The 15,048-nt window shown below is 42.2% G+C and overlaps 1 protein-coding gene across 1 annotated transcript in view; it reads left to right on the top strand.

The window, feature by feature from the left end:
- The first annotated feature begins 1,124 nt into the window (after positions 1–1,124).
- Positions 1,125–15,048, top strand: part of PKD2 (polycystin 2, transient receptor potential cation channel) — a 52,171-nt gene continuing 38,247 nt past the window's right edge. The window contains exons 1-2 of the mRNA XM_027853421.1: positions 1,125–1,764; positions 9,419–9,532. Of these exons, the coding sequence (XP_027709222.1) occupies positions 1,125–1,764; positions 9,419–9,532 (754 nt within the window). The remainder of the gene's footprint in view (positions 1,765–9,418; positions 9,533–15,048) is intronic.

The raw sequence follows: 15,048 nt of genomic DNA, 5'->3' as shown, positions 1-15,048 counted from the left end.
CCCCCCCTTGCTTTTCCAGCCTTCTCACACCTTCTGCCGTCCACGTACTCCTGGATTCAGTGACTCGTGGTTGTTCCAGGAACAAGAACCCTCATCTCTGGGTTGTGGGCATTCTCTCTGACTGTCCCCGTGCCTGGAAGGCTCTCTCCCTCCTTCTCTCTGACTCCTGACCTCTCCGGCTTCCTTTAAGTCCCAACTTAAGTCTCCCCCTTGGGGGTGGGGGGGAGGAATCCCCGGTCGTCTTGACCTATGTCATGACACTGGACCCAGATGGCTCTCGGGGAGAAAGTGAGGCTGGTGACTTTGCACAACCCTCCCTCACACTTGCATGTCATGGCATCACCAGCCTGATGTCATGGTCCTCTTTGGGAAGGAAGGACAAATAACAACGACAAAATCCCCCCTTTCTGCAGGAAGCCTTCCCCAGCCCGTCCTAATTCCAACGCCTTCCCTCCGTTTGTCCTGCATAGAGCTTGCCTTGTCTGTGTTTTTGTTTTTGTTTTGTTTTTGGTTTTTTTTTACACATGGTCTCCCTCATTAGATTGCGAGCTCCCTGAGGGCAGGAACTGTCTTTTGCCCCTTTTAGCATCCTCAGCGCTTAGCACCATGCCTGTCATACAGTAGGCGCTTCATAAATGGTTACTGACCGAGCCTAGGAGGAACCAGACTGACTGCGGGCCGACCAGCCTTTCCCCGGAGCACGCTTTGGGCTGAGCATCTTCCGTGCCCGGGGCAGGCCAGGCAGGCGGCCCAGGCGGCGCGTCCCCTCCCCCCGGGGCCCGGGCAGCCCGTCCTCTCCCCCCTCTCCACCGCCCCAGGGCCCGGGCAGCGCGTCCCCCCCCCCCCCGGGGCCCGGGCAGCGCGGCCCCTTCCCCCCTCGGCCCGGGCCGTCCGGGCTCCGCGCCGCGCTCCGAGCCGGGGGGTGGGGGCGTGGGCGGCCGGGGGCGGGGGGAAGGAAGCCGAGTCCGCCGCGGGAATGTGGAGCAGTCGGGGGCGGGGGGTGGGGAGGGGAGCGGGCTGCGGCGGCCTGCAGAAGAAAGGAACGTGGCTCCCGCCGCTGGCGAGCGGAGCGAGGCGGGCCCCGGCGCTCCGAGCCGCAGTGACCGCCCGCTCGCCGGCCCGCCATGGTGAACCCGAGCCGCGTGAAGCCCCAGCTGGAGGCGGGCGCGCCCCGCAGAGCCGAGCCCGCGGCGGCCCGGGCCAGGCTGAGCGGGCCCGCCCCCGGCGCTGACGGCGGCCTCGCGGCCCCGGGCCTCCCCTCCCCGGGCGGCCTCCGGGAGCCGCGGGGGCTGGACATCGAGATGGAGCGACTGCGGCAGGCGGCGGCCCGAGACCCCCCGGCCGGAGCCTCGGCGTCGCCGTCGCCGCCCCTGTCGGCGTGCTCGCGGCAGGCGTGGAGCCGGGACAACCCGGGCTTCGAGCCGGAGGAGGACGAGGACGACGACGACGACGACGAGGTGGAAGGGGAGGAGGGCGGCATGGTGGTGGAGATGGACGTGGAGTGGCGGCCGGGCAGCCGCAGGTCCGCCGCCTCCTCCGGGGTGGCCTCCTCCGGCGCCGGCGGCCTGGGGCTGGGCGGCTTCCACGGCGGCAGCCTCCCGAGCGGTCGGCGCCGGAGGAGGGAGGCCCCGGGGCCCGTGTGCGCCGGCCCCGCGGGCCCCGGAGAGGCTCTGCACCGCCACCTCCCCCTGGACGGGCCGCAGCCGCCGCCGCCGCCGCCGCCCCGGGCGCCCGGGGCCCAGAGGCTGCTGCGGGCGCTGCGAGGTGAGCCGGGCTCCGGGCGGCGGGCCTGGGCTTCTGTACCGAACCGCTGCAGCCTTTAAATCGAATGTCCCCGTGCTCTGGGGTTACTATGTATCCACCATGGCAGCCGTTACATATTTACAGGATCGTAGAAACAATGTTGCAAAAAGCCTTAGCTTTGTCTGCAGGAGGGTGGTGGGACCCTCGCCCGAGAAATCGCTGCGAGAAAAAGATAATCTTACAGCCGAGTCTTCGGGTCTGAACTTTGGGTAGATTGCTGAAACTGACCAGTCCGAATTGAATAATCGATGTGTAGAGGATGGGGGCGGGGCAGGGAACTTTCAAGGGGATCAAAAAGAGAGGGTGAGAGTTTTCCAATTAGCGCTTCTGGTGGAAAAGTTTTGTCCCGGGCAGCCTGGGAAAAACAAACCAACCCAAAACATTGGGTTTGGGCTTTCCCTGGAACGATCAACAATGAATTGGATTTTGGTGCACAGTGTGAATTTAACCACTCGAAAAGCACGTACTCCTTCAAAGTTTCTTGTAGGGAAAGAAGTTTTATGAAATATTTCTTGCTAAAGCTTATCTAGCAAGTTTATTTTTTCGGGAATGTTTTCTGTCGTCCACTGTCATGTTGAACTTTTAAACCCTAATGTAGAATTTAAGTGGATGGTGCAAAAGAGCGTGAGCCTCGTATTTAAATTATGTTTAAATGTCTCAAGTGTTTAAATAGTGTCTTTTAATGTGTACCCTAACAGTGGAGGGAATCGTTAGCTGTGCAGTACAGTTGAAAGACCTGGGTTCAAATCCCCTATGTGATTTTTAATATTAGTGTGAATTTATGCAAGTCACTTAATCTCCCTCAGTTTCCTTATCTGTAAAACAAAGTTGTGCTAGGTGGTGGAGGATTAGAGTCACTTCCAACTCAAATTCTGCGATTGTGCAGATATGAGAGGGTTTGTGGGAAATGAGACAAATTGGGGTAGCATTGTGATAGTCTTTGAAAGCCAAGCGGAGGAATTTAAACTTCAGTCTGTAAACTTGGAGAATGACCTAATGAGGTCAGTATTCTACAATGATTAGGCAAGCAGTGGTGTGCAGGATGGATTAGAGACGTGAAGGGATGGAAAGCATGGAGATCTCAGAATCCCAGAATTGGAAGGCCAATTTCAGAGGCCGTCTATGTCCATTCTCTATCTGAATAAGAATCTTCTATAGAACCTGAAAGTATTTCACACGTGCTGTCCCCTCATACAGCTGCATTTGATAGTAGTAAGTTCGGTCCTAAATCACTCACATGCATAGGGAACTCGTGGGACTTCTCTAGGGGAATATCCATGACTTTTTCTAGTTCCAACTCAGAAATCAAATTAAATTTAGAAACCAGAAGCTGTGCTTTGGGGGGAAATAAACATTACTTGTGTATTTGTCATGGGTTCGATGAGTCACTCTAGAATTTGGGCCTAATTCCTTGATTTGAAATGAAGAGAAGATATGACAGGAAGGAAGGCTCAGGTGATGAAAAGGATCTGTTTGTTTAAGAGCAGGGAGAGGCTCTGGACTCAGAAATTAGTTAGTTCTTCCCCTACCCCACCCCACCCCGCCCCTCAGCTGAGAGTTTGAGACTGAGAAGGACTAAGAAAAGGCCACCAGATTTGGCCATTAAGAGACTGGTAATTTTAGAGCAGTTTTAGTTGGAGAGATGAAGTCAGGAGCCAGATTGCAAAGGGCTGAAGAGTCAGAGAGGAGAACTAAGGATAATGAGTGCAGACAACTTTTTCTTTTTAAAAAAATTTTTTTATTGACGTCTTTTGTTTTCTTATCATCCATGTTCCCCAGTGTTTCTATCCATTCATTTCAGAGAGCCATCCCTCCTGATAACCGATTTTAAGACTTAAAAGTTCAGAAAAATTAACAGATGTACAAAATTATGTAAATGTAAAAAATGAAAAATGTTAATTAACCAAAAAATGTAAAAAATTAACAAATATAACAAAATTCTGACAATTTATGTAGTGTTCCACACTAATTGTCTACTACCTTTATAAAGAAGGGGGAAAGAGGTGCCTCTTCACTATCTCTTCCTTAGGGCCAAGTTTAGTCAATATATATATATTTTTCAATTAACAAAAAATTTATTTTCTTTTCCTCACACTTCCCCCTTTCTTAAAAAAAAACAAACAAACCAAGAAAAAAAGAAAGAAAACTCATGTATGATGTACATTACCAAGCCAGATCAATGCCTGCATTGGCCATTCCCAAAATACATGCCCCAGTCTGTACCCTGAGCCCATCACCTCTCTGTAAGGAGGTGGGTAGCATACGCCCTCTGGAATCACACAATCTGGAGTCATGTTTGGTCACTGTGGTAATCGGATTTCTTAAATCTAAATTGTTTATACAGACAGCTTTTTTAAGAAGTTCAGATGAGAAAGGGAGATTTTCTGTTCTGAAGAGTGTTTCTGCTCTAGCTGAAAGGCTGTGCTTTCATTGGGGGTAGCAGCACTTGTGAAATACTTTCAGGATTTTAGAGTTGCTCAGGTTGGCTGCACATGGGTCACATGTTGTAACATGACAGTTGTTCCCTACATCTGTGGAGAAGACAATTCTCTCTGACTGTAAGTTGGAGAGAAAATGCCCAATTGTGTTGGTAAAGGGAGTTTCCTCAACTGAGGGTTCTCTTTACCAATTAAATTCTAAGTCTCGTCCCGGTCCCTTTTTCTTCCCTTATTTTTATGGTATAATAGGGGATTTAGAAAATCTGAGTTTTTATGAACCCTTTGTATAAAGTAGAACATTAGTTCTTTCATTGTAATTTATTGTCTGAAGAAATCTAGGAATAGTTTACTCATTTACCTGACTGAGCTCTCTGCAGATTTGCTAACTGGCTAATGAGGATGATGGTACAATGCTATATCAATAGATCACTTGTTGATGTGCTCAGAAATTTGAAGTATGGTCATTGAACTGCATGGATTAGGGCAATAACCTGTCCTTAAGATAAAATACAATAGAGACTGTTCCATACTTGTAAAGCTACTTTAGAATCATTCAATTCCTTAAACATGTATTATGCACCTGTTATGTGTAAGTGGCACTGTGCTAGGTACTGGAAATTCAGGCACCTTGGTTATGTGAGATTATTTTGCCCATTCTCCCTCTGCTTTTCCCCAAGTCCCCTACTGTATGCCTCTTCCCCTTTATCCATTTTTCTTAGATCATCAAAACATAGCAGAATTACTCCCAGATCCTCTGTCTAATTAGTAGTCTTCTGTGACCCCTGATAATGATATAGTTATGAGGGGAATACATGAATCATCTCTTCCATATAAGAATATAAATAGTTTATAAATCCTTCTTTGGTCTCTTATGATTGCTTAATTATATGTAACTTTCTAAGCTTCTCTTGACTCCTATGTTTGTATGTGAAATTTTCTACTCAGCTCTGGTGTTTTCATCAGTTCACAATTTTGGTAAAGGTCCTTCCCCCCTTCCCCCCCTCCCCTCCAACCCATAGGAGTATATCTTGGCTATAAGCCTAGATCTTGTATCTTCTGGAGTATCATATTCTAAGCTTTGTACTCCTTTGTAGTAGTGGCTGCTAAATCTTGTTTAATCCTGACTATGGCTCCATGCTATTTGAATTCTTTCTTTCTGATTGCTTGCAGTATATTTTCTTTGATCTGGATGTTCGGGATTTTTGACGTAATGTTCTTGGGAGTTTTTATTTTGGGAGGTTTCTTTCAGGAGGTGACTGGTGGAGTCTTTCCCATTCTGCTTTCCCCTCTGATTCTAAGAGATCTGTGTAGTTTTGTGATTTCTTGAAATATGATGTCTAGGCTCTTTAAAAAAAAATTTTTTTTAAGTTATCTTTCTTTGAACTGTTTTCCAAGTCAGTTGTTTTTGCTGTAAGATATCTAAAGCTTTCTTCTACTTTTTTCAGTCTTTTGATTTTGTTTTAATATCTCTTGATATCTCATGGAGTCAAATTAAACATTTGTTCAATTCTAGTTTTCAGGAAATTATTTTCTTTGGTAAAGTTTTTTCCCAAGCTAAGGGATTTTGGGCAGCCTGCAAAAAATGTAGGGGATGTAAAACAGGCCTGCACAACATACTTCCCAATGGCCAGGCTGCAAGTGGCCTGTGGGCATATGTTGTTTAGGCCTGATTTAAGATAGTACTGAATTGAGGAGATGGTGGCCGATGGCATCTGAATGAACAGAGATTTCTGTTTCAATTTCTATTTTGCCCTCTGGTTCTAAGATATCAGGGCATTATCCTTTATAATTTCTTGAAAGATAATGTTTAGGCTCTTTTTTTTTTTAAAAAAAAATCATGGCTTTCAGGTAGTCCAGTCATTCTTAAATTATCTCTACTGGATCTATTTTCCAGGTTAGTTGTTATTCCAATGAGATGTTTCACATTTTCTTTTTTTTTTTTTTTGGTCATTCTTTTGACTTTGTTTTATTGTTTCTTGATGTCTTCTGGAGTAATTAGCTTCTACTCAATCAATTCTAATTTTTAAGGAATTATTTTCTTCAGTGAGGTTTTATATGTCTTTTTCCATTTGGCCAATTCTGCTTTTTAGAGGAGTTTTTTCTTCAGTGAATTTTTATGCCTCCTTCACCATTTGCCCAATTCTGTTTTATAAGATGTTGTTTTCTTCAGTATTTTTTGGTGCTTCTTTTACCAAGCTATTAATTTTCTTTTCATGATTTTGTTACATCACTCTCGTTTTTTCCCCCAAATTTTTCTTCTACCATTCATAGCTCATTCTTTACCCCTTCCAGTAATTCTTGTTGAGCTTATTTCCAATTTGTATTTTTCTTTGAGGCTTTGCTTGTAGCTGTTTTCATGTTATTTTCTTCTGATTTGTGTCTTGATCTTCCCTGTCATCATAGTAGTCTCTTATGGTCAAGTTCTTTTTTGTTGTTCTTTTCTCATTTTTCCAGCCTATTTCTTGACTGTGAACATTATGTTCACCCTCTTGGGTGGTGAAATACTGTCCCAAGCCTCAGGCTTTTTTGTACTGGTGTTTTCAGAGCTAGTTCTGGGCATCTGTAAGATTTTGATGTTTCTAAAGTGGTGTGATTTGGGGAGAGGTTTGGTCACTGCTATCCTCCTCTGTGCTCTGGTCCCAGGAAAGGCCCCTGCTGCCCTTCAGCCACAAGTATTTGTGCTTCTCTCTGCCCTGCAATTGTGATCAGGGTCCCTGCTCCTTTGTCACTGACCACAAGCACTGTCCACCATGGAGCTGTGACCTGGAACGATATATGGGCAAGAGAGTTGCCAGACAGGCTCTGGTCCTGCACCCAATGTCAGTTCTAGGTCCTCTGTAATCTCTTTCTGACCAATTGTCCAATTTCCTTACTGTTTCCGGGCTGAAAGCTCCAGAAGCCGCTGCTGTTACTGTCACAGTAGACTCCAAGGCCAACAGCTGGTGTGGCCACCATGTGTGCTTCAGGCTGGCCCCCACCCCAGTGTCGCAGGCTTCCTCATTGTCTCAGGCTGGAAAAATGTCTCACTCTGACTTTTCATTGTCTATGCTGCTCCAGAATTTGATTCGAAGCATTGTTTTACAGTTTGGAGGCAAATGCTAGAACTTGGCTGGGTTGCTGCCTTCACTCCGCCATCTTGGCTCTTACTCTGCATAACTTGTTTTGCCTCTCCTCAACTTCATATAGAACTCCCTTCCCTCCCTCCTCTCAGCTCAGGACCTTGTTTGCCTTGAGCTCTCCCTTCTCCCCTCTTCTTTATCTCTCATACATTTCCCCCACCATTTCTTTTATTACTCCAGTCTCTGATGAAGGGGTTGCCCTCCTTGCAAACCTCTCCACATGTTGATCTCATTGCTTCCTAATTTCTACGACAAATTGCCTCTGCTGTTATCCATATTTTCTCAGTAATATTCAATATTTCTCTTTACTGGCTGTTTCTCTACTGTTTACAAACAGGCCTATAGCTTCCCCATTATAAAAAAAAAAATCTCCAGTTGGTCCGGCCATCCTTGCCAGCTATCAGCATTGGCCTTTAGCTTAGCTCTATGATAAAGCTACCTACAATTGGTTTCCTCCTCTTGTTGTCCTCTCATTTCTTCTAAAAACCCTCTGTAATCTTGCTTCCAATCTAATCATTTAACCAAATCTGCTTTCTCCACAGTTACCAATGGTCCAGTTGCTTAATTTAATGACCTTTTCCTCCTTTTTTCTTCTTCATTTTGACATTTAATGCCATTTCTTCTTCCAGGCATTCTCTCCTCACTAGGTTTTCCTTTCCTCCTTTCTCTTGGTTCTCTTGTTCTTTCTTGGTTCCTTTATCTTTCTAACTACTCTTTTTCAGTCTCCTTTACTACTTCATCTCTATTGTACCTAATAACCATGGATGTCCCCCCGGGGCTCTGTCTTGGACCTTTTTTTTTTTAATCCATACTTTGTCACTTAGTGATCTCGCTAGTTTCCTTGGATTCAATCATCGTCTCCTTGCTGGTGATTTCTAGTTATGTATGTCCATCTCTGGTTTCTCTGCTGAACTATCCTCATTTAGCTATAGTCCAGCTACTCACCAGTCCCTGCATATCCAAATCCATTTCTCCTCTACAACATCTCTGATATATACTTCTTTCTCTCTACTCACACAGTCGCCATCCCTGGTTTAAATATTCATCACCTCTCACCTGGATTACTATCAGAACCTTCTAATTGGTCCCTACCTGATGTATTTCTCTACTTCACTCCATATTCCACGTTACTACCAAAAGGGATTTTCCTGAAGCACAGACTTGGCCATATCACACAGCTAGCATATGTGAGACAAGTCTTGAACACCACATTAAATAACTCCAGTGGCTTCCTCTTACCTCTCGGAACAAACATTTAATCATTCTTACAGCCTGGCTCCTTCCTATCTTCCCAGTTTTCTTACACGTTACTCCCCACAGTGCAGTCTGCAGCCCAACTGTACCGCGTCCCTCATTGCTGACCTCCCTCACCCAGCTCTGTGCATCACACTGGCTGCCTTTTATGCCTGGTGTGTTCTCACTCACTTCCACCTCTTAGAGTCTCTACCTTCATTCAAGACTCAGCTTAAGAGCCACCTCTGCAGGCAGTCTTTCCCAGGACCCCTAGCTGCTAGTGTACTCACCTCCAGAGTTATCTTCCACTTACTTATCTGTATCTTATGAATATATCTGTGTATAGAACTTACATACAACTTATATACGCCATTGGAACGTGAGCTCCTTGTGGCCAGGAATTGTTTTTCCCTTTGTCTTTGTATTCCCAGGGCCCAGCACAGTGTCTGACATATAGTAAGCACCTAATAAAAGCTTGCTGATTGATTAAAAGATGCCTTTGAAACACTTTTATCAGAAAAAGCACCTATAGGTCAGGTGATGGTGTACTTAGTATATTTGTATCAAATGCTGTAGTAGTTACTTAGATGACTTTTTATCTTGGCCATTACACTTAACACTATGAATTTCAATTTTATGAATTTTTAAGGTGGAAATTTTAGTAACAGGTTAATTGTATAACCTTATAGCAGATTTTGTAATGAAAAATAGTTAATGGCGTTAAATGGTAGATCTCTTTTATGTTTTTCTAGGTTTTTTCCTTGCCATATATGTTATATCTGAAATGTGAATGAAATAAGTTAATTTATTACTTTTTTTTTTAAGGTCTCTGGGGAACAAGACTGATGGAAGAAAGCAATACAAGCAGAGAGAAATATCTGAAAAGTGTTCTGCGAGAATTGGTTACATACTTCCTCTTTCTTGTGGTTTTATGTATCTGTAAGTAGACTATTTCTTTGCATTACAAAGTTTATTTGCTCCCTCAGAAGCCTGTTTAAAGGAAAATATGCTTGCACTCAAAGGGTCAGAGTAAAAGTGTTTTCTGATTAGTCATTGTTTTCAGTACAATTCAAAATTTAATAAAGGACTCATGTTCATTGTTAAACAGTAAATGATATTTCAGCCTTTTCTGATTGACTAGTGCATTGCTAATTAAGTCAGTTAAGCCTGACATAATGCTAAGTTAAGGAAGACAGTATTGTACTCTTTACAAAACTTACAGAGATGTAAGATTTTATTAACTACTATGAGAATCAGAATGGCACAGTCTAGCCATGGGGCCATAATGACCTAGGTTCAAGTTCTGACTCCAGTATATACTAGCTATGTGATTATTGGCAGGTGACTTAATGGTACCCGAGGTAGACCTGTAAGGCTTTAAGTTGCCCATCTGCGTCTATGGAGAGAATTTCCTCACCAGGAATTCTCTATATTAATGAAATCACTGATCTGAACAAAAAGAAAAATACAAAAGAATTACTATAAGCATAACATGAGGGGCAAATAATTTGTTGAGTCTGGCAGTTAGAAAGTCCAGAATGTTATCCTTTGTTTTTAAAATCATAAATTTAATTAATAGCAATAAAGCAAATAGATAAATATACAAACTACAAAAAAGAAATCTTATATTAAAACTTAAATATGCCATAGTCTAACAAAATAGGCAGGGCAGCTGTGTGGTGTAGTAGATAGAGTGCTGGGCCTAGAGTCAGGAGAACCTAAGGTCAAATCCAGCCTCAGATATTTACTAGCAGTGTGAGCTGGGGCAAATCACCTAACCTTGTTTGCTTCAGTTTCCTCATCTGTAAAATGAACTGAAGAAGGAAATGACAAACCACTCCAGTATCTTTGCCAAGAAAACCTCAAATGGGGTCATGAAAAGTCAGACATGACTGAAAAATGACTGAACAGCAAAGAACGAAATAGGCAGCTTGATACAGTGGAAAGAGCATGAGTGCTGAGTTCTAAGCACATGGATTCAAATCTCACTTTTGAATTTACTCCCTGTATGGACTTGGGCAAGTGATTCAGCCTCCCCAGTTCTCTGTTTCCTCTTCTATAAAATGACAAAGGTTGGACTAGATGGTCTTTTCAAGTCTCTTATACTTCTATATTGTACATTCAGCATTCCAACATTTCATCGTATTTTAGAGCTCTACCAACAAAGAATTTAGTGTGCCTCTTATCCTGAGGTCCCCCTCACATTTGTCATTTTCTTCTTTTATCATGGAACCTCTGAATTTTTTAAATTTGCATTTCTCTAATTATTAGTGATTTGGAACTTTTTTTCATATTTCTCATATGTATGTGTGTGTGTGTGTATGTGTATATATATATGTATATACACATGAAGTAGCTTGGACCTCTTCCTTTGAAAACTGCCTCTTCATATCCTTTGACATATAAATCTTGGATACGAGACACTTTTTAGAAAAAACATATTGCATGGATTTTTTTCCCCCTAGTCACCTATTTCCCTTCTAATTTTTCTACATTATATTTGCAAATTTTTTTTCAATTTTATATAATCAGAATTCTCTATTTTATTTTCTGATAACTGTTATTACTTATTTAGTCACGAATGAACTCTTCTCCTGAATTGATTCTGAAAAGGATTCCTTGCTCCTCTAATGTGTTGATGATGTCATCCTTAATGTCTAAGTTATGAATCCATTTGGAGTTTATCTTGGTACATGATGTGAGATGTTGATCTATATCAGTTTTTTTGCCAAAGTGCTTTACATTTTCCCCAGCAATTTCTGTCAAATAATTGAGTTCTTACCTCAATAACTGGTATCTTTGAGTTTCTCTAAGATGAGGCTATTATGTTCTCTTCCTCCAGGACGTTGTATATCAACTGTTCAACTGATTTTTAACCACTTTTTTTTAACCAGTACCAAATTGTTTCAATAATTCTTCTTTGTAGCATAGTTGTAGTTCTAAGTCTCTTTCCTTCCCACTCTTTTTCATTATTTTATTTGAGATTCTTGATTTTTTTGTTCTCCAGATGAATTTCATTATTATTTTTTTCTAATTCTAAATCTTTCAGTAGTTCATTTGGTATGACACTAAGTAAATTAATTTGAATTATGTGGTCTTTTGTGTTATACTGGCTCAATTTACCCCTAAGCAATGAATATTTCTTCAGTAATTTAGGTCTTTCCTATGTGTTTATTCTGCCTTAACTTTTCCACGTTATTCTTCCTTTCACCTCCCCTCCTCCCAGCAAAATGTAACTTTGAAGAAGGGCTACTTCATTTTTGTTGTTTTTGTATCCCCAGTGCCTTACACATACATTAAGTACTTAAAAATATTTGTTTAATTGAGCTGAATTTTCCATCTTTTTTTTTTTCCTTCTGGTTTCATCTATGAGTGTTCTTGGGTGATTTGGCAAGCTTTCTGCAGACTCATTTTCACCCACTGCTTTTCATCATTTTGTGAGGCAATACTGCTATAATATTCTTCCGTTCTTCACCTTAGTATTTTGCAAATAAGTTTAAAATATAAACTTGTGTTGCGTTTGGCTGCCGTTTCTCCGGGCTTGACAAAAAGAACCAATGTTTGCTAGCTGAGGTGCTTTCTGGGCTTTTTAAGCCTCTTCGTTATGGCAGCTGCTTTATATTGGGTAAACCAGTAGGAAATGGTTGTAATCAACTCAAAGTCTTTCCTTTTATCCATTTTCTTTTTTTCAGCCTATGAAATAGAGGGGGAAAAAACCATTTCCACTATTGGAAAAGCACCTCAAATTATTTCCCATACTAATAGTAGATGATAGGATGATCTTTCTTTATGAAATATAAAACATTATTTAGCCTCAGACATATATTATTCTTCACCGATGGTTACTTTTTATATCGGTTCAAATACTTAGTAGATACGTGACCCTGGGCAAGTCATTTAGCCTTTGCCTGCTTCAGTTTACTTAACTGTGAAATGAGGATACATTGTGAAGATCAAATGACATAATTTGTAAAGTTTTTGGCACAGTGCCTGGCACATGGTAGGTGCTTAATAAGCATGTGTTACCTTCCTTTCACCCCACTAAATAGCTGCTGAAGGATCATCTGCAAATTGGCATCCTTATAATCCTGCTATACTTTCTACCTCTCTTATAACTGAGGGCTAATAAACCTGCTTTGCCTGTGAGTATCCTCCCAGTAAAAGTTAGTAAGGGTGTGGTCAAGGTGAGTTATGGGGGGAGGCATTTTCAGAGACTCCTCTTTTTTTGTAGCCCAGATTACTTGCTTAGTGAAGTTTTTCTTTTCATAAAAGCCGGGTGCATTCTCTTTCATCCTGTGTTTTAAATTTGATAATTCCTTTCTTCCATTTAAAATCCTTTTTTTTCCTTTAGATTGTATCTTTTCTACCTTCCTTATTTGGGGGTCTTTCCTATCTTCCTACTCTCTGACCTTTTTGATTATCTTCAGATATTATTCACTAAATGCAAGGATACCTATGGTGGTGTTAGCTACTGTGCAATACAAACCAAACAGAAGAGGTAACTGCCTTCTGAGGCTTCAGCAGGGCACTACAGAAGGAACTCTAGATTGAGAGTCAGAATAGAACCTGAGTCCTAATCTTTGATTAGTTGCTGGCTAGGCCACTTTCTTTGGGCAGGTAGGTGGTGTGGTGGATAGATGACCAAAAGTTGTCAGGATGACCAGAGTTTAAATCCGGCTTCAGACACTTGCTAGCTGTGTGACCCTCGGCAAGTCACTTAACCCTTTTTGCCTCAGTTTCTCATCTGTGAAATGGGGACACACTGGAAAAGGAAACAGTAAACCACTCCAGTATCTTTGCCAAGAAAACCCCTTGATCAAAGTCCGTGGGGTCACATAGAGTCAAACAGGGCTGCATGAATGAACAGCAAGCTGTGAGAAATGCCCTTAACCTCTTTGGACCTTAGTTTCCCCATCTGTAAAAGTGAAAGAGTTGGCATGAGGTAACTTCTCACTCCAGATATGCATCCCAGAGCAGTAGTTTCGCATCTCAAAGCCGCTCACAGCTTGACCAGCCGCTTCTCTTACACTTGGGTTCTCTTCAGGGCCAAGATGGGAATTATCAAAGATCTGTTTGATTTGAATGAATAAAGGAGAAAATTCCCTATCACAAGATCACTGCTGTGCTGTTGGGTGCCTTTGGCACGGCATGTACCATGAGCCGTCACTCTCAATAAAGGATTTGGTTGATGAACTTGCTCTTGTAAATGTTGTAGAAGACAACCTAAAGAAAGAGATAATGGAGCTCCAGCATGGTAGTCTTTTCCTTGAATATCAAAGGTCATCTATGGTGAAGACAACAGCATGATTGCAGACTCAAAGCTGGTTATTGTCACAGAAGATTCACCCAGCAGAGGGAGTATGTCACCTTAATATGATGCAGTGTTAATGTGAACATTAAATTCATCCCCCTCGTCGCCATTCATTCCCATTATCATCCAGTATAGCTCTAATTGAAAGCTGCTTATTTCCAGGCCAGTGGATATTTTGACATGTGGCCTCTCCCAAACAATGCTATTGGAAATGATTGCAATCTGAATTCCACCTATTTCATAATGGAGGAGAGACGTGATGTCCATTCTTCAAGTTGTCATGAGTCGGTCCTTGAGGAACATGGAGAATCTAATGTGACTGTATAGAGTAATGTAAATGTCACAGATGTCTGAGAACAATCTTCATTTTGACTTGGGAACTGATGTGAATTCAGGACATTGGAAAAATATTCATAAACAAATGGTTGAAAGTACTCAAATTGAACACAATTTGAAGTATGGTTTTTCATTTCACTTTTCTTTCTTTTTTTGCAACATGGCTAATATGGAAATATGTTTTGCATGATAATTATATAATTGATATATTGCTTGCCTTCTTAATGGATGGGGGAAGGGCTTGGAGAAAAGCAGAGAATTTGGAACTTGAAATGAAAAAATGAATGTTGAAAATAATTTTTTAGAAGAACTCATGAAGTAGTCAATCTAAAGAGGTATACATGCTAAGCCTTTGGCTGTCTGTGGCAAATTTGGCAAGAAGCATGATGAAGAATCTTAGGAGGGTGCGTTCAATTTCTACCACGATTAAAGCCACCTTGGAATGAAGGATGATGCCTTCCTCAGAGTCCTGTGTATTTGGGGGCAGAAAGGGCATTTCAGATGTGGTGAAGGTAAACTTGACTCCAAGGAGGAGGCCCATTTAAAGAAGAGTACAGTTATGCTTTGGGGAATCCAAAAGGACCCACAATTTCAAAGTTTTAAAAAGTTTCTTATTATTGTCTAGAGAACATAACAAGTAGCTAAGTGATTGTGTATGATGAACTTTTCAAATAGCTCAAATCTGATTAGTGCTGGAGCACCAACTATAGATTCGAAATATAAACCTGCAAATGTTAGTCTCCTTTGTAAGTTAGAAGTGGGAAATGATCAGGTGGCACCTTCTCTTTGTTAAACTCTTGTTTTTGTA

Source organism: Vombatus ursinus, unplaced genomic scaffold (genome assembly GCF_900497805.2).
Source record: "Vombatus ursinus unplaced genomic scaffold, bare-nosed wombat genome assembly UNPS02009975.1, whole genome shotgun sequence".
Taxonomy (NCBI): Eukaryota; Metazoa; Chordata; class Mammalia; order Diprotodontia; family Vombatidae; genus Vombatus; species Vombatus ursinus.
Note: the sequence above shows the minus strand (reverse complement) of the source record. Positions and strands in the feature narration are given on the sequence as shown.